The following is a 26,821-nucleotide window of genomic DNA, read 5'->3' on the forward strand; positions in this document are numbered from 1 at the left end:
AATGTCAGTACTGATTTTAATGGAGGCAGAACTGGTTGTTGGATACAGCATTCACACGGTTTACTTTGTAGTGTGCTTTAACTTAAAGGCTGAAGTGATCTGACCATCTGTCGTGCCGTCTGTATGCTTACACACAGTAAACTGACTACAAACCGAGTCTGACGCTAGAGTGTCTTCAACACCACGATGTGGTACGGCTTATTGTCGCATCAGCAGCACTGGTCACAATTTCCACACTGTGTTATTGGTTGATTATGAACACTAAACACTGACTTAATAGGTTGATGTGAACAAAAAACAGTTACCTTGAAATGCAGATGGGGAGCTGGAGTTGACAGTAGAGTGTTGGGTGGCAGTAAGAATGGACATAGAGGCAGGGAGGGACTGGGGGAAGGGGGCAGAGGAGGGTCTCTGACCAGGACCTGGGTTTAAAGAATGGGGATGGGCCTGGGAGGAGGGGGGGAAGGAGGAAGAAGCATCTAAGGGACCCTGCATAAAGTCACTAAACTCGTCATCGGGGAAAGCAGGGGGGAGGGAGTGAGAGGTGACAGAAGAGTGGGATGGCGATGAGTCTGTAAAAATTGAGAAATAATGATAATGGCAGAACAAGACAACACAGGCTACGATGACGGGAGGTGGACACGGTGCACAGTGCTATAGTAATGAAACAAAGGCTAGTTTGTGCAGGATCAGAAAATGTATCACACATTTAAGATTTTATTTTATATGTTTATCATATGGAATAATAAATATGATAATGTCCAACTAAGGATGTCAGATCAGTTAATACTAAATAAATACGGTGGTTAGTTTGATGTTTGCTAATAGACAACATTCTGTAACGCACAAGGTAATGACAGTGAGAGACACAGTAGGTCAAGTTAAAGATTTTTTTTTTTTAAAGTGAAACGTGACAGAAAAACAGAAGATTATGTTGGTCTCCTACTAAGTATGATATTATCTTTGTGAGAGACAGAGGCAGATACAAACTGCTCTGTCCATTGCAACAGCTGCTGTCACATAGGCTGGTGGCTGCCAGCCTGTCTGTCTCGTCTGGGTGTGTGCCTACACCCCAGAGGCAGCCTTATCATTCTCAGGGGAGGCTGTTCAGTCAGGCAACAGGGGAGTGGAGCTGTGTCCTGACTTCTGGAAGACAGATAAGGAGGAAACACAGAGTGAAGGACAATGACTGTACTGATGTGTGTACCTGGCTTCTTGGGGTGTGCGGATGGCGTGGGGTGCATCTTGGCGTCTCTGCTGAACCCGTCCAGGTTGCCTTTGATGGCCTCCAGTGCGTCGTCCCGACTCGCCCCCATCTGTCCCTGTGGATGGGACAAAGCAGGGCTCAGGAGGGGAATGTGTCTAAACTGACAGCATGGATGCATTCTACATTGCACCCCATGTGTGTTTATCACACTGTGGGAACTGGGACAGAACGAGGGCAGTACTGAGGTAGTAGCCAGGCATGATGATGATGTGGCTCACCTTGGGTTTGACGCTGCTCAGCAGCCTCAGCTTCTGTTTCTGCTCCTCAAACTGCCTCCTCTTCCTGTCCTCCTCCAGCATCCGCTGCTGCTGCTCTAGACGCTTCCTACACAACATAACACATAGAGAGCATACAACTAACACACACTGACCATATAGACAGACAGAACAACATGTAGAGAGAGAAAAACAGAGGGGAAAGAGAGAGAGAGAGGGAGGGAGGGAGAGTAAGGGAGAGCAAGACAGACAGAGACAGAAAGGCCCTTACTGGTGTTCCTCGGCCATCTGTTTCTGCATGTCGGCAGTGTACTGGGGCCCGGGGCCCCTCATGCTCATGAACTGTGGCTGGCCCATGAACTGCATCCCAGGGGCCTGCATTCCCATGGCCATCCCACCCTGCACAGAATGAACGCACGCACACACACACACACAAAGCGGAGGTCTCGTTAGCAATCATAGCATTCAATATTATCACAGCAGTAGCAGGAAACCAATGCATTTCTAAAGTGGTTGTCATACAGCAGTCACTGCATAACTACAACCACTTAGACTGGGAAAAATGTGTGCTATTAACACTATGCAATGCAGTGATGTCCTAACATGACAGCAGTGAATGGAGGAAAAGTTGTCATTTGATAAAAGAAAGAGCAAAGAGACCTAGATAAAGGCAGAGGATTTGGTAAGGATGAGGCAATACCCTGCAAAGGGCTCCTTCTTCTAAATGTCTAGCCTGAATGAGAGAGGTAGCTTGAGGCAGTCTGCTCTCTTATAAAGAGCAGCATTACAGGAGAGATGGTCTTGCCCTTCTTCTTTTGGCTTATTTAAAACCTCAGAGGACCACATTGCCAGTAATGTAAAACAGAGTACATTCACTCTAGAGTAGGGGTGTCAAACTCATTCCAAGGAGGGCCGAGTGTCTGCAGGTTTTTGTTTTTTCCTTTCAATTAAGACCTAGACAACCAGGTGAGGGGAGTTCTTTACTAATTAGTTAAATTAATGAATCAATCAAGTACAAGGGAGGAGTGAAAACCCGCAGACACTCGGCCCTCAGTTGAATGAGTTTGACACGTGCTCTAGAGTAATGAGAGGAATATGTTGTGGCCATTGCCTTCAAATACACACACTCGTACACGCACACACAACCCACCTGCATAGGCATGGCACCAGGAGGCATCTGGCCTCCGAAGTTCATTCCCATCATTCCTTGCATGTTGGGCTGCATTTGGACTTGAACCATACCAGGGAATCCCTGTTGTTGTTGCTGCTGCTGCTGCATGGGCATCATACCTGGACGAAAACACACAACAAATGTCCAGTCAATCATAAGCTCTGCAAATGGCTATACTGACAAAGGGTTGTTGCAAACCGTAAAGACAACATGTAGTCATTAAAGCGTGAACATGTACTATATAAGTAGAGTTGGCCCAACTGGACTGGAGTGTGCTATTGGAACTCCCCCAGACATAGGCTAGATGAGCATTGTGCCAGTGAATTATTAATGCTAACACATTTCCTGGACAGCGAAGAGTAAACAGAGGCTTGGAAACAACCCAATCTGTTTTGCCTGTGTGAGTGGAGTGCTGTGACAGCTCAGAGTAAAACAGAGGAGTACTAGGGAATAGAACTAGAGAGTGCGTTAGTTTGCACAGATGCTCTGGCTGACAGTCTTCCTGGAGCCTCCACATGATTTACCATATAACGCCCAAACCGGGCTGAATAATGGGTTATGGCTCATCCAAACAAAGTGCTGCATGCATTCTGATGCATATTTGCTGAAACATCTAACGACCCCCAACACAGCCACAAGGGTGTGTGTGTGTTTGTTTACCTAATAAACTATCAGGAACAGATAGGACATAAGCCTAGGCCCTATGTATTGTATTTGACTGATGGTGTGGTTGATAGTGCACAATGCACATCTGAACTGACTTCACTCTGATGGATAAACATCATTATGAGTTATTGGTTAGGTCTATTTACTGAATTGAAAAATGTCTCCAGAAACCAGGGCACATAGGAGAGTGAAGTGCCTGGGGAGATTTGGAAAAGTAGTGCTGACTGACAGGACACGTCACAAACGGCACACTATTCCCTATATAGTGCACAACTGGTCAAAAGTACTGCACTAAATAGGGAGCCATTTGGGTTGTAGAGTGTAGGACGACTCACCTTGTGGCGGTCCCAGGCCCCCTCCAACAGGATAAATAAAACTGCAGGAGAGAAGGAAAAACACAGGTCAATAACACAGCTAGAGACTAGCCTAAAGGGAAGACTAATGGAGAACATCTAGGCTGAAATCATTCAACTGTCACTCATATAGGTTCAGAGATGTTAGAAATCAAACTGGATGGACAACAGAAATAGAGGAAGGACTGAAAACAAACTAAATATAACTATTGTAAAAATGGATTTTGTCTGTAAAATGTGTATAATATGTATAAACTGAAGGTAGTGTCATTGTTTATTCGTTTACTCCAATTGGGGGAGGGGTGGTAAGGTTTGGGGAATAATAAAGGATTTTTTTTTTTAAATGTATATATATATACATACATACAGTTGGAAGTCGGAAGTTTACATACAGGTTGGAGTCATAAAAACGTGTTTTTCAACCACTCTACAAATTTCTAGTTAACAAACTATAGTTTTGGCAAGTCGGTTAGGACATCTACTTTGTGCATGACACAAGTCATTTTTCCAACAATTGTTTACAGACAGATGATTTCATTTATAATTCACTGTTAGAGCGTTGGACTAGTAACCAGAAGGTTGCAAGTTCAAAGGCCCGAGCTGACAAGGTACAAATCTGTCGTTCTGTCCCTGAACAGGCAGTTAACCCACTGTTCCTAGGTCGTCATTGAAAATAAGAATTTGTTCTTAACTGACTTGCCTAGTTAAATAAAGATAAAAAATAAAATAAACATACACCAAGTTGACTGTGCCTTTAAACAGTTTGACAAATTCCAGAAAATTATGTCATAGCTTCTGATAGGCTAATTGACATAATTTGAGTCAATTGGAGGTGTACCTGTGGATGTATTTCAAGTCCTACCTTCAAACTCAGTGCCTCTTTGCTTGACATTATGGGAATATCAAAAGAAATCAGCCAAGACCTCAGAAACAAAATGGTAGACCTCCACAAGTCTGGTTCATCCTTGGGAGACATTTCCAAACGCCTGAAGGTACCACACTCATCTGTACAAACATTGACTCAGTTACACCAGCTCTGTCAGGAGGAATGAGCCAAAATTCACCCAACTTATTGTGGGAAACTTGAGAAAGGCTACCCGAAACGTTTGACCAAAGTTAAACAATTTATAAGGCAATGCCACCAATACTAATTGAGTGTATGTACACTTCTGACCCACTGGGAATGTGATGAAAGAAATATAAGCTGAAATAAATCATTCTCTCTACTATTATTCTGACATTTCACATTCTTAAAATAAAGTGGTGATTCTAACTGACCTAAGACAGGGAATTTTTACTAGGATTAAATGTCAGGAATTGTGAAACTAAGTTTAAATGTATTTGGCTACGATGTATGCAAACGCACGACTTCAACTGTATATATATATATATATGGGTATGTGTGTATATGGATATATATTTTACTCCAAAAATATATGGGGGATTGGAAATTACATTGATGGAAGCAACAATCTATCCTCAATGTTAAAGTTGATCCACCCCCTAAAAAACTATAAATAAACAAAAACTGTCTCTCATAATAGGCTATGGCATAAAGCTAGGAAAGATTGAGCTATTCATCGAATATCATACAACAAATGGAGCATTATCAGTTCATACACCAATCATTTGTCAGACTTTAGGCAATGTGGCAACACAATAGCTATCATTTTAATCATTCACGTTACAAAGCATTACCAAAACTGGAGATTGGATATGATTTCCTTACAATGGCACGGAGACCATTGTAAGGAAGTAAAATAATAAACATGCAACTGTATGGTGATGTGGCAGCACCTAGCCTCACTTTCTCTGTTCCGTCTTTTTATTTCAGGCACTTTTCTGTTCGGCTAGGCAGCCTAGACTTCAGTGTGGCCCTTACTGTTCTAGCTCACCGCTTTCCAGGGAATGCATGAATGAATATTGCATTGATCGCAAGGACTAAACTTGACAGGCAGGAAGAAAAATGTATCAAATAACACTTGGCTGTTGCTCAGAACAACATTTATCGATCAGGGAATGAGCTCCTCTGACAACAGCCATTACGGAATACTTCTCCTAGTGTATCCGTGCTCTAATTTGCCATAATGGTTAAGCAATAACAGCCAGACATATGGTTTTAATGGGATGCACATCAGTGGTTGTTTCATGTGCTGTAATTGATGGAGACTATGTCTAGATCATGATGCGGCAGGGAAATTCCGACAGACAGGAATCTATAGAAACTTTTTTACCTATAGAAACACAAAATGTAGGCTAGATTCTAAGAGTAGACAGTCAGAGAATGAGGTAAGAGACAGAGGGATAAAGAGTGAACAAGGCCAGCTTGGCACTATGACGCAGTCTGCTTCTTCTCTGACGCCTCCTCTCATTGGTTCTGTGGTCACACTGATGTTGGAGGAGAAAAGAAATGGATGAGGATACAAGACAGCACTAGCCTACCTGCGCCCATCATAACACCTGAGACTACCTATACCCAGCTAAGCCCACTAGCGTTCATCCACCTCTGGCCTGCTCGCCTCCCTACCACTGAGGAAGTACAGTTCCCGCTCAGCCCAGTCAAAACTGTTCGCTGCTCTGGCCCCCCAATGGTGGAACAAACTCCCTCACGACGCCAGGACAGCGGAGTCAATCACCACCTTCCGGAGACACCTGAAACCCCACCTCTTCAAGGAATACCTAGGATAGGATAAAGCAATCCTTCTCACCCCCCCCTTAAATGATTTAGATGCACTATTGTAAAGTGGCTGTTCCACTGATGTCAGAAGGTGAATTCACCAATTTGTAAGTCGCTCTGGATAAGAGCGTCTGCTAAATGACTTAAATGTAAATGTAGCCCAGTCCATCCTACAGAGCAGTACACTGGACAATGAGGCTTCACTTCACAACTGCCATTTCAGGCAAATCTAAGTTCGCGACCAGGCTTTGTCGCAGCCGGCCACGACCGGGAGGTCTGTGGGGCGAAGCACAATTGGCGTCGTCCGGGTTATGGAGGCCGGTAGGGATATCCTTGTCTCATCGCGCACCAGCGACTCCTGTGGCGGGCCCGGCGCAGTACGCGCTAACCAAGGTCGCCAGGTGCACAGTGTTTCCTCCGACACATTGGTGCGGCTGGCTTCGGAGGACGCATGGCTTTCGACCTTCGTCTCTCCCGAGCCCCGTACGGGAGTTGTAGCGATGAGACAAGATAGTAATAACTAACAATTGGATACCATGAAATGGGGGTAAAATTTAAAAAATTATATTTTTTAATGTGCACTCACTGCACTGTAACCTAATGTAAACCATACTTTTGAAGCCTTTCATACTTTAAATTCTCTTGGCATTTTGGACACAATTAATGAATAATGTTCTGGAAGAACCAGTTGTCCTATTAGCTAGGTTGTTGTCCTACATCTTAGTCATGTACCCTCCCAAAATCAGATTAAACAGCTCGGCTTTAAAACATTAATATGATACTTAACTATGAACCTATTATACAGTATAACCATTTAACCTGTCTTGAGCAATTCATCCAAGTACAATTTCTCAGTCTCACTCATCCAACCACTTTGAATGAAGATTAATGCTACATATAGCTGAGGTTTTCCCACAAGCTCAACAGAACTCCAAAAGTGATCTAGTACCTGTTGCTATAGTACAGCTCTCCTATCGCAACTCCCTATAGGCCTAGTGGTGTGCTAGTCAAATCATACTTTATTTGCCACATGCGCCGAATACAACAAGTGTCAATGGGTCAATGTAGGGTCAATGTAAATTGTCCGGTGGCGATTTTTATGAGTTGTTCAGCAGTCTAATGGCTTGGGGGTAGAAGCTGTTGAGGAGCCTTTTGGTCCTAGACTTGGCTGACAATTTTATGGGCTTTCCTCTGACACTGCCTATTATATAGGTCCTGGATGGCAGGAAGCTTGGCCCCAGTGATGTACTGGGTTGTTCGCACTACCCTCTAGCGCCTTACAGTCAGATGCCGAGCAGTTTCCATACCAGGCGGTGATGCAACCTGTCCGGATGTTCTCGATGGTGCAGCTGTAGTACCTTTTGAGGATCTGGGGGCCGATGACAAATCTTTTCAGTCTCCTGAGGGGGAAATGATTTTGTTGTGCCCTCTTCACGACTGTGTTGACTATGTTTGGACCATAATGATGTGCACACCAAGGAACTTGAATCTCTCGACCCGCTCCACTATAGCCCCTTCGATGTTAATGGGGGCCTGTTCGGCCCGCCTTTTCCTGTTGTCCACGATCAGCTCCGTTGTCTTTCTCACATTGAGGGAGAGGTTGTTGTCCTGGTACCATACTGCCAGTTCTCTGACCTCCTCCCAATAGGCCGTCTCATCGTTGTCGGTGTCAGTCCTACCACTGTTGTGTCGTCAGCAAACCTAATGATGGTGTTGGAGTCGTGTTTGGCCACGCAGTCGTGGGTGAACAGGGAATACAGGAGCGGACTAAGTACACACCCTTGAGGGGCCCCAGTGTTAAGGATCAGCGTGGCAGAGTCTTGTTGCCTACTCTTACCACCTGGGGGCAGCCCATCAGGAAGTCCAGGATCCAGATGCAGAGGGAGGTATTCAGTTCCAGTGTCCTTAGCTTAGTGATGAGCTTCATGGGCACTATGGTGTTGAACGCTGAGCTGTAGTCGATGACCAGTATTCTCACATAGCTGTTCCTTTTGTCCAGGTGAGAAAAGGCAGTGTTGAATGCCATTGAGATTGCGTCATCTGTGGATCTGTTGGGGCGGTATGCGAATTGGAGTGGGTCTTTGGTGTCCGGGAGGATGCTGTTGATGTGAGCCATGACCAGCCTTTCAAAGTACTTCATGGCTACCAACGTGAGTGCCACAGGGCGGTAATCATTTAGGCAGGTTACCTTCGCTTCCTTGGGCACAGGAACTATGGTGGTCTGCTTGAACCATGTAAGTATTACAGACTCGGTCAGGGAGAGGTTGAAAATGTCAGTGAAGACACTTGACAGTTGGTCCACGCATGCTTTGAGTATACGTTCTGGTAATCCGTCTGGCCCAGTGGCTTTGTGAATGTTGACCTGTTTAAAGGTTTTGTTCACATCGGCTACCGAGAGCATTATCACACAGTCATCCAGAACAGATGGTGCTTTCGTGTATGCTTCAGTGTTGCTTGCCTCGAAGTGAGCATAAAAAGGCATTTAGCCTGTCTGGTAGGCTCGCATCACTGGGCAGCTCGCATCTGGGTTTCCCTTTGTAGTCTGTAATAGTTTTCAAGCCCTGTCACATCCAACGAGCGTCAGAGCTGGTGTAGTAGGATTCAATCTTAATCCTGTATTGACACTTTGCTTGTTTGATGGTTCGTCTGAGGGCATAGCGGGATTCCTTATAAGCGTCCGGATTAGTCTCCCGCTCCTTGAAAGCGGCAGCTCTAGACTTTAGCTTGATGCGGATGTTGCCTGTAATCCATGGCTTCTGGTTGGGATATGTTTTGACGTCATTGATGCACTTATTGATGAAGCCGATGACTGAGGTGGTGTATTCTTCAATGCCATTGGATGAATCCCGGAACATATTCCAGTCTGTTTTCTAACAATTGCTAGTAAAACAGTCCTGTAGCTACGAATAATACAGATGAGAACTCTCTTGGTAGATAGTGTGGTCGACAACTTAACATAAGGTACTCTACCTCAGGCGAGCAATACCTCGAGACTTCCTTAATATTAGACATCGCACACCAGCTGTTATTGACAAAAAGACACACCCTCCTACCCCTCATCTTACCAGAAGTAGCGTCTCTGTTCTGCAAAATTGGTTGGGAGAATGTAAAACGTCAGCCATGTTGTTCGGCGCCATCTTTTCTTTTCTTAGACCCATGATATGTCAGACTTTCTGGTCAAAAGTAGTGCACTGCATAGATGATAGGGTGCCATTTGGGACATAACATCAGTGCTATGCCAGGCAGCAGGGCCAATGAAGAGTAGATTCATGCCTCTGGCTCCTGTTGACAGCCTGGTATCAGGATGGGTTTCATTATTTCCAGGCTTGCTGCCAGCACATCGCCTGCCTGCTCCTCTTCCCTGGCTCAGTGTGCCACATTCTGTCATCAAGTAGCATGCCTACACCACACATGATCAGTCATACACAACACAGCAGAGCTATACACAGCTAGCCCCGGTCACGTTCGCTGATCTGAGACCACTCTTCTTGAACTGCACTGTTGATTAAGGGCCTGTAAGTAAGAATTTCATGGTAAAGTCAACAAATAAAGTTTGATTTGATTTTATAGACTCCTCACTAATAGGGAAGGGGGAGAGGCCTAAATAATAGCTATAGAACCAGAGAAAGTCTTCTCTACAGATCTTAGGTTTCAATATGGATGAGTTCAGCTGCTCAGCACTCTTAATCAGCACTTCACCTATATCTGACCCCCACCAATGGTCTTAAAGTACACCAATGCCAGGACAAGAAATGTCTCCAGAACATTTGTTAGCCAGAGAAAAAACATCACCTGTTATTTCTATGAGACCATATGTGAGATAGGCTGCTCTGGCCAGCCTAATCTGTAAACCTAATCTTAAACTATTTGGTTTCCTCAGCTGCAGTATCTGTATCACCTGGCTGGTCGGGTTCAGAGGCATGTAGCAGGCAGACATTCATTATTCACACTGCTCAGCTCAGGCCCAAGCTGGTGATGAAAAAGTCATGGGGCTAGCCTCCTTTTCATCTCCACTGTAGGACGAGCTGCTGCTTCACCAATATCAACAGGCTCATGCAGGAGTCAGCAGGACTCACCTCTACACCAATCACTAATAACTGAGAGGAGATTTAAAACCAAGGCCTTATTTCACTACAACAGCTCAGGTTTAACACTTGAACTGCCTGGCCTTTCAGCCTAGAAGTACGCTGGTGATTCGCTGATCCACCTCTACGCAGAAAACACCATTCTGTATACATCTGGCCCTTCTTTGGACACTCCAAATGAGCTTCAATGCCATGCAACACTCCTTCCATGGCCTCCAACTGCTCTTAAATGCTAGTAAAACTAAGGGCATGCTCTTCAACCAATTGCTGCCCACACCTGCCCGCCCGACGAGCATCACTACTCTGGACGGTTCTGACTTAAAATATGTGGACAACTACAAATACCTAGGTTCGACTGTAAACTCTCCTTCCAGACTCACATTAAGCATCTCCAATCCAAAATTAAATATAGAATCGGCTTCCTATTTCACAACAAACTCATGCTGCCAAACATACCCTCATAAAACTGACTATCCTACCGATCCTTGACTTTGCGATGTCATTTACAAAATAGCCCCCCACACTCTACTCAGGAAACTGGATGTAGTCTATCACAGTGGCATCCGTTTTGTCACCAAAGCGCCATATACTACCCACCACTGCGACCTGTATGCTCTCGTTGGCTGGTCCTCACTACGTTTGTCTATAAGTCTTTGCTAGGTAAAGCCACACCTTATCTCAGCTCACTGGTCACCATAGCAACACCCACCCGTAGCACACGCTCCAGCAGGGAAATGTCACTGGTCATCCCCAAAGCCAACACTCCCTTTGGCCACCTTTCCTTCCAGTTCTCTGCTTCTCAGTTCTCAGTTCTCAAAAATCACTGAAGCTGGAGTCTTATATCTCCCTCTCTAACTTTAAGAATCAGCTGTCAGAGCAGCTAACCGATCACTGTACTTGTACACAGCCAATCTGTAAATAGCACACCCAACTACCTCATCCCCATATTGTTATTTATTCTCTTGCTCTTTTGCACCCCAGAATCTCTACTTGCACATCGTCATCTGCACATCTATCACTCCAGTGTTAACGCTAAATAGTAATTATTTCACCTCTGTCTTATTTATTGCCTTACCTCCCTACTCTTCTATATTTGCACCCACCGTACATAGATTTTTCTATTGTGTTATTGACTGTACGTTTGTTTATGTGTAACTCTGTGTTGTTGTCTTTGTCGCACTAGATTTGGCCACTGAAAGTATAATGCCATGGCAGCTTGCACGTCATGTCATCCCACATCTGATCAAACATCAACTTTGTCCAGGAAGATTCACCATGGCAGCACAGGTTAGCTGCTTTAGTGCTTGAACATTTAGGCATAACATCTCATGGGATTTGACCTCGGTTTTTTACGAGTTCCCAGTTGTCTTGAAAGCACCATCACCATTGAAGGAGGTTGGAGAGAATGTGTGGATGCTCTGATGTAACGTTAGTTGCTACCTTATTAGCTCGGGCTATATGTTATCTCACCACCTTGTCAGCTCAATCTGAAAATGTTGTGTTTAGGTATCAAATCATCTTAGCACAGGTATGGACTGGCAGGCTGTTTGCACAAGCTAGTTAGCGTTACAGTAACGTTAGCTTGCAAACAACATCTGACAACTCATCTGACCTGGCTACTAGCTAACGTTAGCTGGATGGCAAGTTAGAAAACTACATTACCGTGCTGCAAATACGCCTTATATCAGCTATAACATATTGTTCATGTTATTATTGGCTATTATTATTCGACAGCCATCAAATATGTGACACAGTACAGCTACCGTTAGCACTTCACCAAAGCTACATTCCTATGATAGTTAGCTAATTTAGGTAAGGTAACATTATTAGTTGTCTGGCTAGCCTGTCTCGCCTACCAGAAACGCTCATTCTTCACTTGCTATTCCGTGTGTAAATATAATTTTCGAACAATTTAAACCACAGCGGTCAAGTGCAGAATACCGTCAGACAAATAATTGACTCGTTTCTTTTTTTTTACACACATAAAATAAGTACCTGCCACCTCCCCCAGATCCTGGCCGTAACGCCATCTTGATAACAGTGGTCTGTGACAAAAAAAATCGTCGGCAGTGACGGATCTTCCGGGTCACAGTTTTTCTTCTCCACAAGATGTCGCTGTTGTGCTTCTGTCAAACTCAAATGTTTAGCCTTGCATCCATGGAACATGATGCCAAGGCTCTTAGCAGGTTTACCGTAAGTATGTCAATTGTGTACCTGTCTTCATTATATGGAGAAGATGCTTCTCATATCATGAAGGGTCTAGTAGAAATAATTAAAATCACAAGACTAACCTTATCAAATAGTCCCACATTTCTCAGTTATTTTAGATTTGAGATAAATTAATTTCACAAAGTCACTGTTGATGATTAATTGTCCTAGGTCTGTTCAATACCACTGACATTATAACCCTCTCCTGGGCTTGATTGGATTAAACCTGCCTATGCAAGGTTTGCAATATGTGTGTTTTACATAAATACTGTCAGTTCAACACATGCATCAATCATGGTGTTTTTCCAGTCGCTCAAACACTGATTTTATTTGATTACATGGGAAAAGTTATCTTCATGGGTAGGCCTACTGCAACATGAGTTCAATTGACTTGACCCCTCAGTCTTACTAATTGATAAGATTAAATGTCCCTAATACAGATGTAGGATCTTAATTTGATCAACCTGTTGCAGGAGAACTTTCCTGCCATGGAGGACATTTTAAACATTTAGTGTATTTGAGGTTTAAAAAGGTTTCTGAAGTTTGTAATTTCCACTTTGACATTTCATACTTTATTTTCCCTTTCGAAATGTTTTATCAACCCCTACAAATGTTCATTAAATATAATCCACATAATAATGAACATTTCCTGTTGCTGCATTATTATTATTTTTTGATGTAGCAAACTGGCTCAAATGAATATCCTACATCTGTATAACTGTTATCAGCATGTCAAATAAACAGATATTCTTTACAGATTGTTCTATTTCATGGCACCTGCATTTGTCCCATGAAGGATTTGTCTAACATTTATACAGGATGAATGAGGTATTGAGGCTATTTTGTGGCCCCTCACATAAATGTTTTCAGCAAGTATCTTCATTGTTGCACCAGGTAGAGTTACAAGGATGATCCCTTCTCCCATTGTTCTGTGGGTGTTGTTGTGAAAGATTTACAGTTTAATGAGGGTAGGGTGAGGCATAAGATGACAGGCCCCTCTGCTATCCATCACCCGGTCTGCCTCACACCCAGCCTCTGCCCCGGATCTATTCAATAGATACGTTCAAAGTCATATCCACAACAGAAAGAGCAAAGCCACCAGCTAGGATTGACTGCATTTATATTATTTTTACTCTAAATGCATCTGATGCTTTCAGTAATTCACAGTTCAGGGTAGATCCTGATTATGTAGAATAATACCCAGATATGCAAAGAAGGATATTGCATATTTATACCTTTGTGTATACCAGTGTGCATCCACATTGGTATACTGTACTTTCTGACAGAAACTACCATTGCTAGGATACAAATTGCTACTGGTAAATTACTGCACTACAAATATAAACAAATGACTTAACCCCTCAGTGCACATTGAATCCATATTAGTACACTGACACATGGCTAATGACACAAATTTAACTGATACTTGGTGCAATACATTCTTTGAAATAAAATACTAACTACTCTTTACTAAACTCTTATTACAGATCCACTTATTAGCAGTTGTCCTATCCTGTGATTTGTTTTATTGTGAAGTGCTGATTTATATAATATATTTTGAAGTAATTTAACTTTGTTTGCTACTTTTTGCTCCTTGTGAATCTCCTCAGCAGCTCCTCATCAGTCTCCTCAGTCCCTCCTACACAGCTCTTTGAATCCATTCACAGGCCTTGAAGAGAGCATGGGTCTCCTACCCTGCTGGGAACCAAGAGTTTAGCTGGAGGCCAGCAGAGTCAGGCAGGTCCCCCTACTGTGGAGCTGCCTGGGCAGGCTGTGGTCAGGCAGACCCAGAAGTAGCCCTGTGAGAGAGGTGGACATTAACCAAGGCCCACTCTGGGCATCCCACCATTCTCCATAAATCATTAACCTCTTCAGCACCAGGCCAGTGACAGCATCAGCATGACAACTGCAATCTGTCAGGATCCTTCTGTACTGTATATGATCTGTCTCTGACAGGAGAAGACGAGATGAGACACATCTCATTTACTATCCATTTAGGAACAATGGGCCAAAAAGAGCCCTCATTCTTATTCTGCCTTATTCCTCTGATGGCCTGCTAGTAAGATTGATTCCCTCAGGCTGTGAAAGGACTCCCTATTGGACTCATGTATCCTTTAACAATGTAATGTATCACATCTGATGGTTTATGGCCTACTGGATAAGATAATTTGTTGATATTTGTAGGGCAGTAATTTACTTGGAGCAATTTGTATCCTGGGAATGGTTATTTCTGTCAGAAAGTTTAGTATAAGCTACTCTGACAATAAGTCTCAGAAGTATAGCACTTACGTTGCTCTATTGACTGTTTGTTTCTCCACTTCAGTTGTGTTGTCTCCTGTGTTTATGATACACAACTGTCAGGCTCTCAACTAAATTGTGTCTAATAATAGATAGACCATCTTCCAGGAGGATTTGTCCCACTTTTTCCATGTTAATTGTTCCCTTTGTGTTGACCTGGACAACTACTTTTTCATTCAGTATGGCATAAGGGGTTATATACTTGCACACTGAAGGCAATAAAGTAATTCCACAACAATGACTGAGCAGGTTACATCCACTTACAGTACTAGACATTTTTACTTGAAGTAAGAATTTCTGTCAGTTTAATTGCTAAGAAAAATTACTGCATATTAATTATATGCAGAGGAAAAAAGGAGATAAAATGTTTTAAAAATATCACAAAAGCAAAAGTTTTCAAATGTAATCTGAACCTACAACAACAAGGAATTGCATTGAAATGCGTATGTAAGAAAGAACCAAAGGCCTCCTATACTGTCTATACTTGTCAAACTACATCTCTGTAGGTGGTAGTGAGGGAGATGTACGGTGAAGGGCTTTGATTGTTCTAATTCAAGCCTGTCTGAGAACAGAAGCACAACAGAGGAGCTCTCTCTCAGTCAGATCAAGGGCTTTGATGGAAGACGCCTCTACCAAAGCTGCTGTATACATGTGTATGTACTTCTCCATGGAGGGCCGGCCGGTGGGCCTGAACTCTGTTCGCTGTGGCCAATTAGCCCTGGTGGAGAGTGGCCTCCTGACCCATAACCCCTGCTGAGCAGTCTTATCCATTAACCCCTTGGGCCCCAGCTGGAGTTGATGTAGTACCCATTCTTTTGGGACTGCTAAACACACGGCCACATTCACCCTGCCGCTTCCACTTTCCGTCCCTTTGTCCAATCCCTCTGTTCCCCACGTGTCCATTTCGCTCCTTGCGTTGACCTCTGGGTCCCCACTGGACCTGAAGATTCACTCCTCTCTCTTGGCAATACACCAGTGAACAAGTGCAAACTCTCCGGGTGGTGAAACCTATCCTTACATGTTCTACTCTCTTATTGCAATTTAGACATGTTGTAATTGGTATCTGCATGGCTTTTCTCTTTCCGGTGTAACTTTCTCCTCTACCTCCCTTTATCACCAACTCCACATCTTCCTTTTTCTGTCTTCTTTCTTTTTCACATTGTGGTCAGTGACATGAATGATGACAACACCATGTCGGTGATTAACTTGAGCTCTCTGGCTAGAGATTCCATAACAGAGACGGAGTGGATGACAAATGGGGACAGAAGTCGGGGAAGAGACTGTAGGTTCATTTGTTTAACAATGGTTGATGGATCAACATCACACCAAATACTATTGAAACAAAAACAATGATGTAAGACTAAAATAAATGCACAAGTAGAATCACTAGATTCTATGTTCAGATATTACAAGCTGCCTAGCATTTAGATTGCCCACCAATTTTAGTTAGGATATAATATTTAAAGATAGACAGTCAAATATTTCCTCTCACAGAGCCAAAATGCAAACGTTGCCAAAATGATGCAATAAAACACACAATGACAATGTACAATATTACATATTCAGTCCAATGCTATTGTCAATATCTGCTCACATGCGCAAACATAATCTGTGATTTCAATTGTAAATCAGATGTGCCCCAGAAAAATGGAACAATTTATTGAATTATAATTTGATTGAAATAGTTGTGTTAGCCAATAGGCTATTGGGTGACTTTAGTGCTGTATAATATAGCATTGTAAACTGCTTTTTCCAAAAGGATGCAAATGAGTATAGTTCTCTTGCTTCTATAACCTGTGTTTCTCTCAGTGAAAAGTAGTAAAAGAGCAGAAGTCAGATCTTTAGTGGCTCCCTGGGCCTAAAATCAAAGGGCTCATTGATAACCAAACAAAGCAACATCATTGGATTACAAGGGTTTCCCCAGCATGACTCCTCCTCTTAGAACTATGGAGGACAGTCTCTTTCAGGGTCTTTCAGTTCTCTTTAAACTCAGGATAGAATAGCTCAGACAGAGTATTACTAGAGTCATTTTTCATCACATGAACTCTCACAAGAAATATCCAATCACCCTCCTGTATATTGCTGTCCCTCATTGTGTATTCAGGTTTTCTTGGACAGCACAAAATAAATAGCATTGTAACACTTCGTAAAATAACATGCTCACTGACTCACAGATTAATTTATCAAAGTTGTCCCCTTCCAGAGAACAAAAAAACATGGTGGCTAATCTTGAACGTTGCTTTTTGTATGGCTGAGATGAGATCCTGTTATAAACAAATGATATGCAAAGCACTCACTGGTGTCAGTGGCGGAGAGCCGACACTATAAACTGGATGAATGCTATACTTAAACCATATCATATTACTCCACAGAGGATGCGGTTTAAGTTCAGACTTGAGACACTATATGTTTGTTTTAGTTTTGAGAGAATGTTGTAGTATTGTACAGGTGAATTAGTTTTGTCTAACTCTGACTCCCACTATAACTGTGTTTTCAAAACAGTTTCTACATATGAATATTTCCATCCTCCCCATGTGTCATCCGCCCCATTTTCAACATTTGTAATAAAGTTTGCATGTAGGAAAGATCCTTGGGTTTTCAAGCAAAGAAATGATAAACTAACCTGTTAATGATTCACTAATTTCAAGTGCAATACATTTCCAAATAATTTCTTTCTCAACCATAACAAGAAAAATGTAGTATTACTTTGATAAGGAAATAGTGTATACCAATTGGTTTTATATTTGTAAGTATAATCAAGTAATGATCAAGTTATCAGGGGCCTAATTTTTTTTTAAATTGCTTAATTACAAGCAAATCTGCACCTATGAAAGTTTTTGGAATGAGGCCCCCTGGAATGTCAGGATATTACAGTATGTGCAAGTCAAACATTTGCACATTCAAATACACACACACACAAATGTCTCAACAGCAGTCAGGTCCTCATTAATTAGCCCATCATAAAACAGCTGAACTCTCACCTGGAGACCTAAAAGCCTGAAGGCAATAAAGGATCTATAAATAATCATACATTTTCTTCAAAATATCCACATACAGTTGAAGTCGGAAGTTTACATACACTTAAGTTGGAATCATTAAAACTCGTTTTTTACTCCACAATTTCTTGTTAACAGACTATAGTTTTGGCAGGTCGGTGAGGACATCACTTTGTGCATGACACAAGTAATTTTTCCAACAATTGTTTACAGACAGATTATTTCACTTATAATTCACTGTATCACAATTCCAGTGGGTCAGAATTTTACATACACTAAGTTGACTGTGCCTTTAAACAGCTTGGAAAATTCCAGAAAATTATGTCATGGCTTTAGAAGCATCTGATAGGCTAATTGACATAATTTGAGTCAATTGGAGGTGTACCTGTAGATGTATTTCAAGGCCTACCTTCAAACTCAGTGCCTCTTTGCTTGACATCATGGCAAAATCAAAAGAAAGCAACTTAAGGTACCACGTTCATCTGTACAAACAATAGTACACAAGTATAAACACTATGGGACCACGCAGCCGTTGTATCGCTCAGGAAGGAGACGCGTTCTGTGCCCTAGAGATGAACGTACTTTGGTGCGAAAAGTGCAAATCGATCTCAGAGCAACAGCAAAGGACCTTGTGAAGATGCTGGAGGAAACAGGTACACAAGTATCTATATCCACAGTAAAACAAGTCCTATATCGACATAACCTGAGAGGCCGCTCAGCAAGGAGGAAGCCACTGCTCCAAAACTGCCATAAACAAACAGACTATGGTTTGCAACTGCAAATGGGGACAAAGATCGCACTTTTTGGAGAAATGTCCTCTAGTCTGATGAAACAAAAATAAAACTGTTTGGCCATAATCACCATCATTATGTTTGGAGGAAAAAGAGGGAGGCTTGCAAGCCGAAAAACAACATCCCAACCGTGAAGCATAGGGGTGGCAGCATCATGTTGTGGGGGTGCTTTGCTGCAGGAGGGACTGGTGCACTTCACAAAATAGATGGCATCATGAGAAGGAAAATTATGTGGATATATTGAAGCAACATCTCAAGACATAGGTCAGGAAGTTAAAGCTTGGTCGAAAATGGATCTTCCAAATGGACAATGACCCCAGGAATACTTCCAAAGTTGTGGCAAAATGGCTTAAGGACAACAAAGTCAAGGTATTGGAGTGGCCATCACAAAGCCCTGACCTCAATCCTATAGAATATTTGTGAGCAGAACTTGTCACGCCCTGGCCATAGAGAGTCTTTTATTCTATTTTGGGTAGGCCAGGGTGTGACTAGGATGGGCATTCTAGTTTCTTTATTTCTATGTTTTCTGTTTCTATGTTTTGGCCTGGTATGGTTCTCAATCAGGGACAGCTGTCTATTGTTGTCTCTGATTGGGAATCATACTTAGGCAGCCTTTTTTCCTTTGCATTTTGTGAGTAGTTATCTTTGTTAGTGGCACTAAGGCTCGTGTAAGCTTCACGGTCGTTTCTTTGTTACTTGTTTTGTTGGTGACATTTACATAAATAAAGGAAAATGTACGCTCACCACGCTGCACCTTGGTCCGGTCATTTCCACCACGACGGCCGTGACAGAACTGAAAGTGTGTGCGAGCGAGGTGGCCTACAAACCTAACTCAGTTACACCAGCTCTGTCAGGAGGAATGGGCCAAAATCACCCAATTTATTGTGGGAAGCTTGTGGAAGGCTACCCAAAACATTTGACCCAAGTTAAACAATTTAAAGGCAATGCTACCAAATACTAATTGATTTTATGTAAACATCTGACCCACTGGGAATGTGATGAAAGACAAAAAAGCTGAAATAAATCATTCTCTCTAATGTTATTTTGACATTTCCCACTCTTAAAATAAAGTGGTGATCCTAACTGACCTAAGACACGGAATTTTTACTAGGATTAAATGTCAGGAATTGTGAAAAACGGAGTTTAAATGTATTTGGCTAAGGTGTATGTAAACTTCCGACTTCAACTGTACATACCCACCACTCCTCCACTGTCCTCTCCTCTAGGCAGCATAAGTTATCGATTGATATGGGACTATATGTATACTTATGACTTAGCAGCAGAGGAAGGTCAGAGGCAGAGCTATAGAGATATACTGTATAGTTCTGGACAGAGACACCCAAGAGGGCCCTGTGCAGCCTCTCACATGGCCTCTCACATAGCAACACAATCATGCTTAACCTCAGCTGAGCAATGTGAGAGATGGTGTACAGGGTGTATGAATTACACGTCATACATGTTGTTAGCGGTGGCGTGCCCTCTAAAGACCTAGCCCACCCATAATAACAATGTGAGACTCCCAATATGGTGCTTACCGAGACACCAGACTGGGCCTTTCAAGTTGTTCTTTCTGAGGGATATTTCAGTTGTTATTCCAGACAAGTGGGAGAGGTCTTCCACTGACTCCCTGTACTGTTGGTCTGTCTGTCGCACAGGGAAGGAATGAAAATAATTCTCTGCAGTGACAATATTATGGTTTAATATGTGGACGTTTTCATGTCTTTGTTCAGATCATAAGAAATGTACTGATGATGCTTAGAGCACACCATGGTAGGTGCACTTTAGGCTCTGTCGTCTAATCACATAGAAATACAACAGATCTTTGTAGAGGGCGCTGTCATCTTATCACATAGCAATACAACAGATCTTTGTAGAGGGCGCTGTCGTCTTATCACAAAGCAATACAACAGATCTTTGTAAAGGGTGCTGTCGTCTTATCACATGGCAATACAACAGATCTTTGTAGAGGGTGCTGTCGTCTTATCACACAGGAATACTACAGATCTTTGTAGAGGGCGCTGTCGTCTTATCACATCAAAGTACTACAGATCTTTGTTGAGGGCCATAAACACAGAAATTGACCAACATGGCTCACTGCGTCAAGGGTTATGTGCATTGTGTTACACATTGCTCCAACTTGCAAGGGGCACGCACGCACACGCACACACACACACACACACACACACACACACACACACACAGGGACAATGTGACAATGTGTACTCCTGGGAATTCAGTGTGTCAATCAGATAGCTTGAATAAACATGATTTGCAAAGGCATGAGGTGTGTGGGGTCATCTGGTCGATAGGAATACATTCCTTTCACACTTCTCATAAGGAAACGGTCAGGTGAAAAGGTAACACGAGGGAAGGCTAATGTTGTCAAATGCCATGAAAGTTTTGGCTATGGTCAGGGTGATAACCATTTCCCGCAAGGTCCCTCACGAGTCGTGACTAAGTATACATTTAACAAGGGAGGAAGAATCAATGTATTGCAAAATCTATTTACCACTCTTCCCACTGGGCAAAATCTGGTTGAATCAATGTTGTTTCCACATCATTTAACAAGAAAATGAAATGTGATGACATTGAATCATTGTGGAAAACTGATTGGATTAGAAAAAGTAATACATTTAAGGGAATTTAGTATTTTTTTCACACAACTTTGAACATAAATCCAATGACATTGGTGAAATTGTTTGTTGATTTCACGTTGAATTCAGGTTAGTTGACAACTCAACCAAAAGTAAATGAAAACTAGATGTTGAACTGATGCCTGTGCCCAGTGGGTTATTATGTCATCAGAAAATAGAACATTTCTGTAAATACACACGAAAACAGAAAACACTGACCAACACTGATTCATTCATTTTGAAAAAAAGCTTTACTTGAATATCGACATTTTCTCAGAAAGTATAAATAATGATTTTAAAAGATTGATTTCCATTTAATACAAAAATAATACATCAAAGAGAAAATCCCTTTGTCTGTCATCAACAGTTGAAGGTGGCCCTGCATGCCCTCTGGTTAGATGGCAGTGGGTATGTGTAGAACAAATTGAAACAAGGTAGTACACAATAATAACAAGGTAGTGACCTATTGAAAGGGAGTCTGTATATCACCGAAATACAACAGATCTTTGTAGAGGGAGCTGTCGTCTTATCACATCGAAATACAACAGATCTTTGTAGAGGGCGCTGTCGTCTTATCACACAGAACTACAACAGATCTTTGTAGAGGGAGCTGTCTTCTTATCACACAGGAATACTACAGATCTTTGTAGAGGACGCTGTCGTCTTTTCACACAGAAATACTACAGATCTTTGTAGAGGGCGCTGTCGTCTTAATACACAGGAATACTACAGATCTTTGTAGAGGGCGCTGTTGTCTTATCACATCGAAATACAACAGATCTTTGTAGAGGGCGCTGTCGTCTTATCACACAGAAATACTACAGATCTTTGTCGAGGGTTCCGTCGTCTTATCACATAGCAATTCAACATATCTTTGTAGAGGGCGCTGTCGTCTTATCACACAGAAATACTACAGATCTTTGTAGAGGGCGCTGTCTTCTTATCAAAAGGGAATACTACAGATCTTTGTAGAGGGCGCTGTCTTCTTATCAAAAGGGAATACTTCAGATCTTTGTAGAGGGCGCTGTCGTCTTATCACATCGAAATACAACAGATCTTTGTAGAGGGAGCTGTCTTCTTATTACACAGGAATACTACAGATCTTTGCAGAGGGCGCTGTCATCTTATCACACAGAAATACAACAGATCTTTGTAGAGGGCGCTGTCATCTTATCACACAGAAATACTACAGATCTTTGTAGAGGGCGCTGTCTTCTTATCACACAGGAATACTACAGATCTTTGTAGAGGGCGCTGTCGTCTTTTCACACAGAAATACTACAGATCTTTGTAGAGGACGCTGTCGTCTTAATACACAGGAATACTACAGATCTTTGTAGAGGGCGCTGTTGTCTTATCACATCGAAATACAACAGATCTTTGTAGAGGGCACTGTTGTCTTATCAAACAGAAATACTACAGATCTTTGTAGAGGGCGCTGTCGTCTTATCACACAGAAATACTACAGATCTTTGTAGAGGGCACTGTCTTCTTATAACAAGGGAATACTTCAGATCTTTGTAGAGGGCGCTGTCGTCTTTTCACACAGAAATACTACAGATCTTTGTAGAGGGCGCTGTCGTCTTATCACACAGAAATACTACAGATCTTTGTCGGGGGTGCCATCGTCTTATCACATAGCAATTCAACAGATCTTTGTAGAGGGCGCTGTCGTCTTAATACACAGGAATAGTACAGATCTTTGTAGAGGGCGCTGTCGTCTTATCACATCGAAATACAACAGATCTTTGTAGAGGGCACTGTCGTCTTATCAAACAGAAATACTACAGATCTTTGTAGAGGGCGCTGTCGTCTTATCACACAGAAATACTACAGATCTTTGTAGAGGGCACTGTCTTCTTATCACACAGGAATACTACAGATCTTTGTAGAGGGCGCTGTCGTCTTTTCACACAGAAATACTACAGATCTTTGTAGAGGGCGCTGTCTTCTTTTCACACAGGAATACTACAGATCTTGTAGAGGGCGCTGTCATCTTATCACACCGAATTACAACAGATCTTTGTAGAGGGCGGTGTCTTCTTATCACATCGAAATACAACAGATCTTTGTAGAGAGCGCTGTCGTCTTATCACACAGAAATACTACAGATCTTGTAGAGGGCGCTGTCGTCTTATCACACCGAAATACAACAGATCTTTGTAGAGGGCGCTGTCTTCTTATCACATCGAAATACAACAGATCTTTGTAGAGGGCGCTGTCTTCTTATCACACAGAAATACTACAGATCTTTGTAGAGGGAGCTGTCGTCTTATCACATCGAAATACAACAGATCTTTGTAGAGGGAGCTGTCTTCTTATCACACAGGAATACTACAGATCTTTGCAGAGGGCGCTGTCTTCTAATCACACAGGAATACGACAGATCGTTGTAGAGGGCGCTGTCGTCTTATCACACAGAAATAATACAGATCTTTGTAGAGGGCGCTGTCGTCTTATCACAGAGCAATAAAACAGATCTTTGTAGAGGGCACACTCGTCTTATCAAACAGAAATACTACAGATCTTTGTAGAGGGCGCTGTCGTCTTATCACACAGAAATACTACAGATCTTTGTCGAGGGTGCCGTCGTCTTATCACATAGCAATTCAACAGATCTTTGTAGAGGGCGCTGTCGTCTTAATACACGGGAATAGTACAGATCTTTGTAGAGGGCGCTGTCGTCTTATCACACAGAAATACTACAGATCTTTGTAGAGGGCACTGTCTTCTTATCACACAGGAATACTACAGATCTTTGTAGAGGGCGCTGTCGTCTTTTCACACAGAAATACTACAGATCTTTGTAGAGGGCGCTGTCTTCTTTTCACACAGGAATACTACAGATCTTGTAGAGGGCGCTGTCGTCTTATCACACCGAATTACAACAGATCTTTGTAGAGGGCGGTGTCTTCTTATCACATCGAAATACAACAGATCTTTGTAGAGAGCGCTGTCGTCTTATCACACAGAAATACTACAGATCTTGTAGAGGGCGCTGTCTTCTTATCACACAGGAATACTACAGATCGTTGTAGAGGGCGCTGTCGTCTTATCACACAGAAATACTACAGATCTTTGTAGAGGGCGCTGTCGTCTTTTCACACAGAAATACTACAGATCTTTGTAGAGGGCGCTGTCTTCTTTTCACACAGGAATACTACAGATCTTGTAGAGGGCGCTGTCTTCTTATCACACAGGAATACTACAGATCGTTGTAGAGGGCGCTGTCGTCTTATCACACAGAAATACTACAGATCTTTGTAGAGGGCGCTGTCATCTTATCACATAGCAATACTACAGATCTTTGTAGAGGACGCTGTCGTCTTATCACATCGAAATACAACAGATCTTTGTAGAGGGCGCTGTCGTCTTAACAAACAGAAATACAAAAGATCTTTGTAGAGGGCGCTGCCGTCTTATCACATAACAATTCAACAGATCTTTGTAGAGGGCGCTGTCGTCTTATCACACAGAAATACGACAGATCTTTGTAGAGGGCGCTGTCTTCTTATCACATCGAAATACAACAGATCTTTGTAGAGAGCGATGTCGTCTTATCACATCGAAATACAACAGATCTTTGAAGAGGGCGCTGTCTTCTTATCACACAGGAATACTACAGATCGTTGTAGAGGGCGCTGTCGTCTTATCACACAGAAATACTACAGATCTTTGTAGAGGGCGCTGTCGTCTTATCACATAGCAATACAACAGATCTTTGTAGAGGGCGCTGTCGTCTTAATACACAGGAATACTACAGATCTTTGTAGAAGGCGCTGTCGTCTTATCACATAACAATTCAACAGATCTTTGTAGAGGGCGCTGTCGTCTTATCAAACAGAAATACAACAGATCTTTGTAGAGGGCGCTGTCGTCTTATCACACAGAAATACTACAGATCTTTGTAGAGGGCGCTGTCGTCTTTTCACACAGAAATACAACAGATCTTTGTAGAGGGCGCAGTCGTTTTATCACATTGAAATACAACAGATCTTTGTAGAGGGCGCTGTCGTCTTATCACACAGGAATACTTCAGATCTTTGTAGAGGGCGCTGTCGTCTTTTCACACAGAAATACTACAGATCTTTGTAGAGGGCGCTGTCGTCTTATTAAACAGAAAAACTACAGATCTTTGTAGAGGGCGCTGTCGTCTTATTAAACAGAAAAACTACAGATCTTTGTAGAGGGCGCTGTCGTCTTATCACACAGAAATACGACAGATCTTTGTAGAGGGTGCTGTCTTCTTATCACATCGAAATACAACAGATCTTTGTAGAGAGCGATGTCGTCTTATCACATCGAAATACAACAGATCTTTGAAGAGGGCGCTGTCTTCTTATCACACAGAAATACTACAGATCTTTGTAGAGGGCGCTGTCGTCTTATCACATAGCAATACAACAGATCTTTGTAGAGGGCGCTGTCGTCTTAATACACAGGAATACTACAGATCTTTGTAGAGGGCGCTGTCGTCTTATCACATAACAATTCAACAGATCTTTGTAGAGGGCGCTGTCGTCTTATCAAACAGAAATACAACAGATCTTTGTAGAGGGCGCTGTCGTCTTATCACACAGAAATACTACAGATCTTTGTAGAGGGCGCTGTCGTCTTTTCACACAGAAATACAACAGATCTTTGTAGAGGGCGCTGTCGTTTTATCACATTGAAATACAACAGATCTTTGTAGAGGGCGCTGTCGTCTTATCACACAGGAATACTTCAGATCTTTGTAGAGGGCGCTGTCGTCTTTTCACACAGAAATACTACAGATCTTTGTAGAGGGCGCTGTCGTCTTATCACATCGAAACACAACAGATCTTTGTAGAGGGCGCTGTCGTCTTATTAAACAGAAAAACTACAGATCTTTGTAGAGGGCGCTGTCGTCTTATTAAACAGAAAAACTACAGATCTTTGTAGAGGGCGCTGTCGTCTTATCACATCGAAACACAACAGATCTTTGTAGAGGGCGCTGTCGTCTTATCACACAGAAATACTACAGATCTTTGTAGAGGGCGCTGTCGTCTTATCACATCGAAACACAACAGATCTTTGTAGAGGGCACTGTCGTCTTATCACACAGAAATACTACAGATCTTTGTAGAGGGCGCTGTCGTCTTTTCACACAGAAATACAACAGATCTTTGTAGAGGGCGCTGTCGTCTTATCACACAGGAATACTTCAGATCTTTGTAGAGGGCGCTGTCGTCTTTTCACACAGAAATACTACAGATCTTTGTAGAGGGCGCTGTCGTCTTATTACATCAAAATACAACAGATCTTTGTAGAGGGCGCTGTCTTCTTATCACACAGGAATACTACAGATCTTTGTAGAGGGCGCTGTCTTCTTATCACATTGAAATACAACAGATCTTTGTAGAGAGCGCTGTCGTCTTATCACACAGAAATACTACAGATCTTTGTAGAGGGCGCTGTCGTCTTATCACACCGAAATACA

General features: G+C 42.4%; 1 protein-coding gene across 7 annotated transcripts in view; it reads right to left on the minus strand.

Annotated features, from left to right (window-relative positions):
* The window catches only part of LOC135552926 (synergin gamma-like), a 50,825-nt gene extending 38,336 nt beyond the window's left edge, over nt 1–12,489 (minus strand). For 5 of the 7 annotated variants that reach the window (XM_064984869.1, XM_064984872.1, XM_064984871.1 and 2 more), the window contains exons 1-7: nt 12,430–12,489; nt 3,655–3,695; nt 2,633–2,772; nt 1,754–1,881; nt 1,486–1,591; nt 1,208–1,322; nt 306–572 (exon numbers count right to left, since the gene is read on the minus strand). In XM_064984869.1, coding sequence (XP_064840941.1) covers nt 306–572; nt 1,208–1,322; nt 1,486–1,591; nt 1,754–1,881; nt 2,633–2,772; nt 3,655–3,695; nt 12,430–12,464 — 832 coding nt within the window. In that variant the 5' untranslated portion in view covers nt 12,465–12,489. The remainder of the gene's footprint in view (nt 1–305; nt 573–1,207; nt 1,323–1,485; nt 1,592–1,753; nt 1,882–2,632; nt 2,773–3,654; nt 3,696–12,429) is intronic. The other 2 variants (XM_064984874.1, XM_064984873.1) reach the window with 1 other exon arrangement.
* Between the last annotated feature and the right edge of the window lie 14,332 nt (nt 12,490–26,821).

The sequence above is a fragment of the Oncorhynchus masou genome, chromosome 13 (assembly GCF_036934945.1).
Source record: "Oncorhynchus masou masou isolate Uvic2021 chromosome 13, UVic_Omas_1.1, whole genome shotgun sequence".
In the NCBI taxonomy this organism is placed as follows: Eukaryota; Metazoa; Chordata; class Actinopteri; order Salmoniformes; family Salmonidae; genus Oncorhynchus; species Oncorhynchus masou.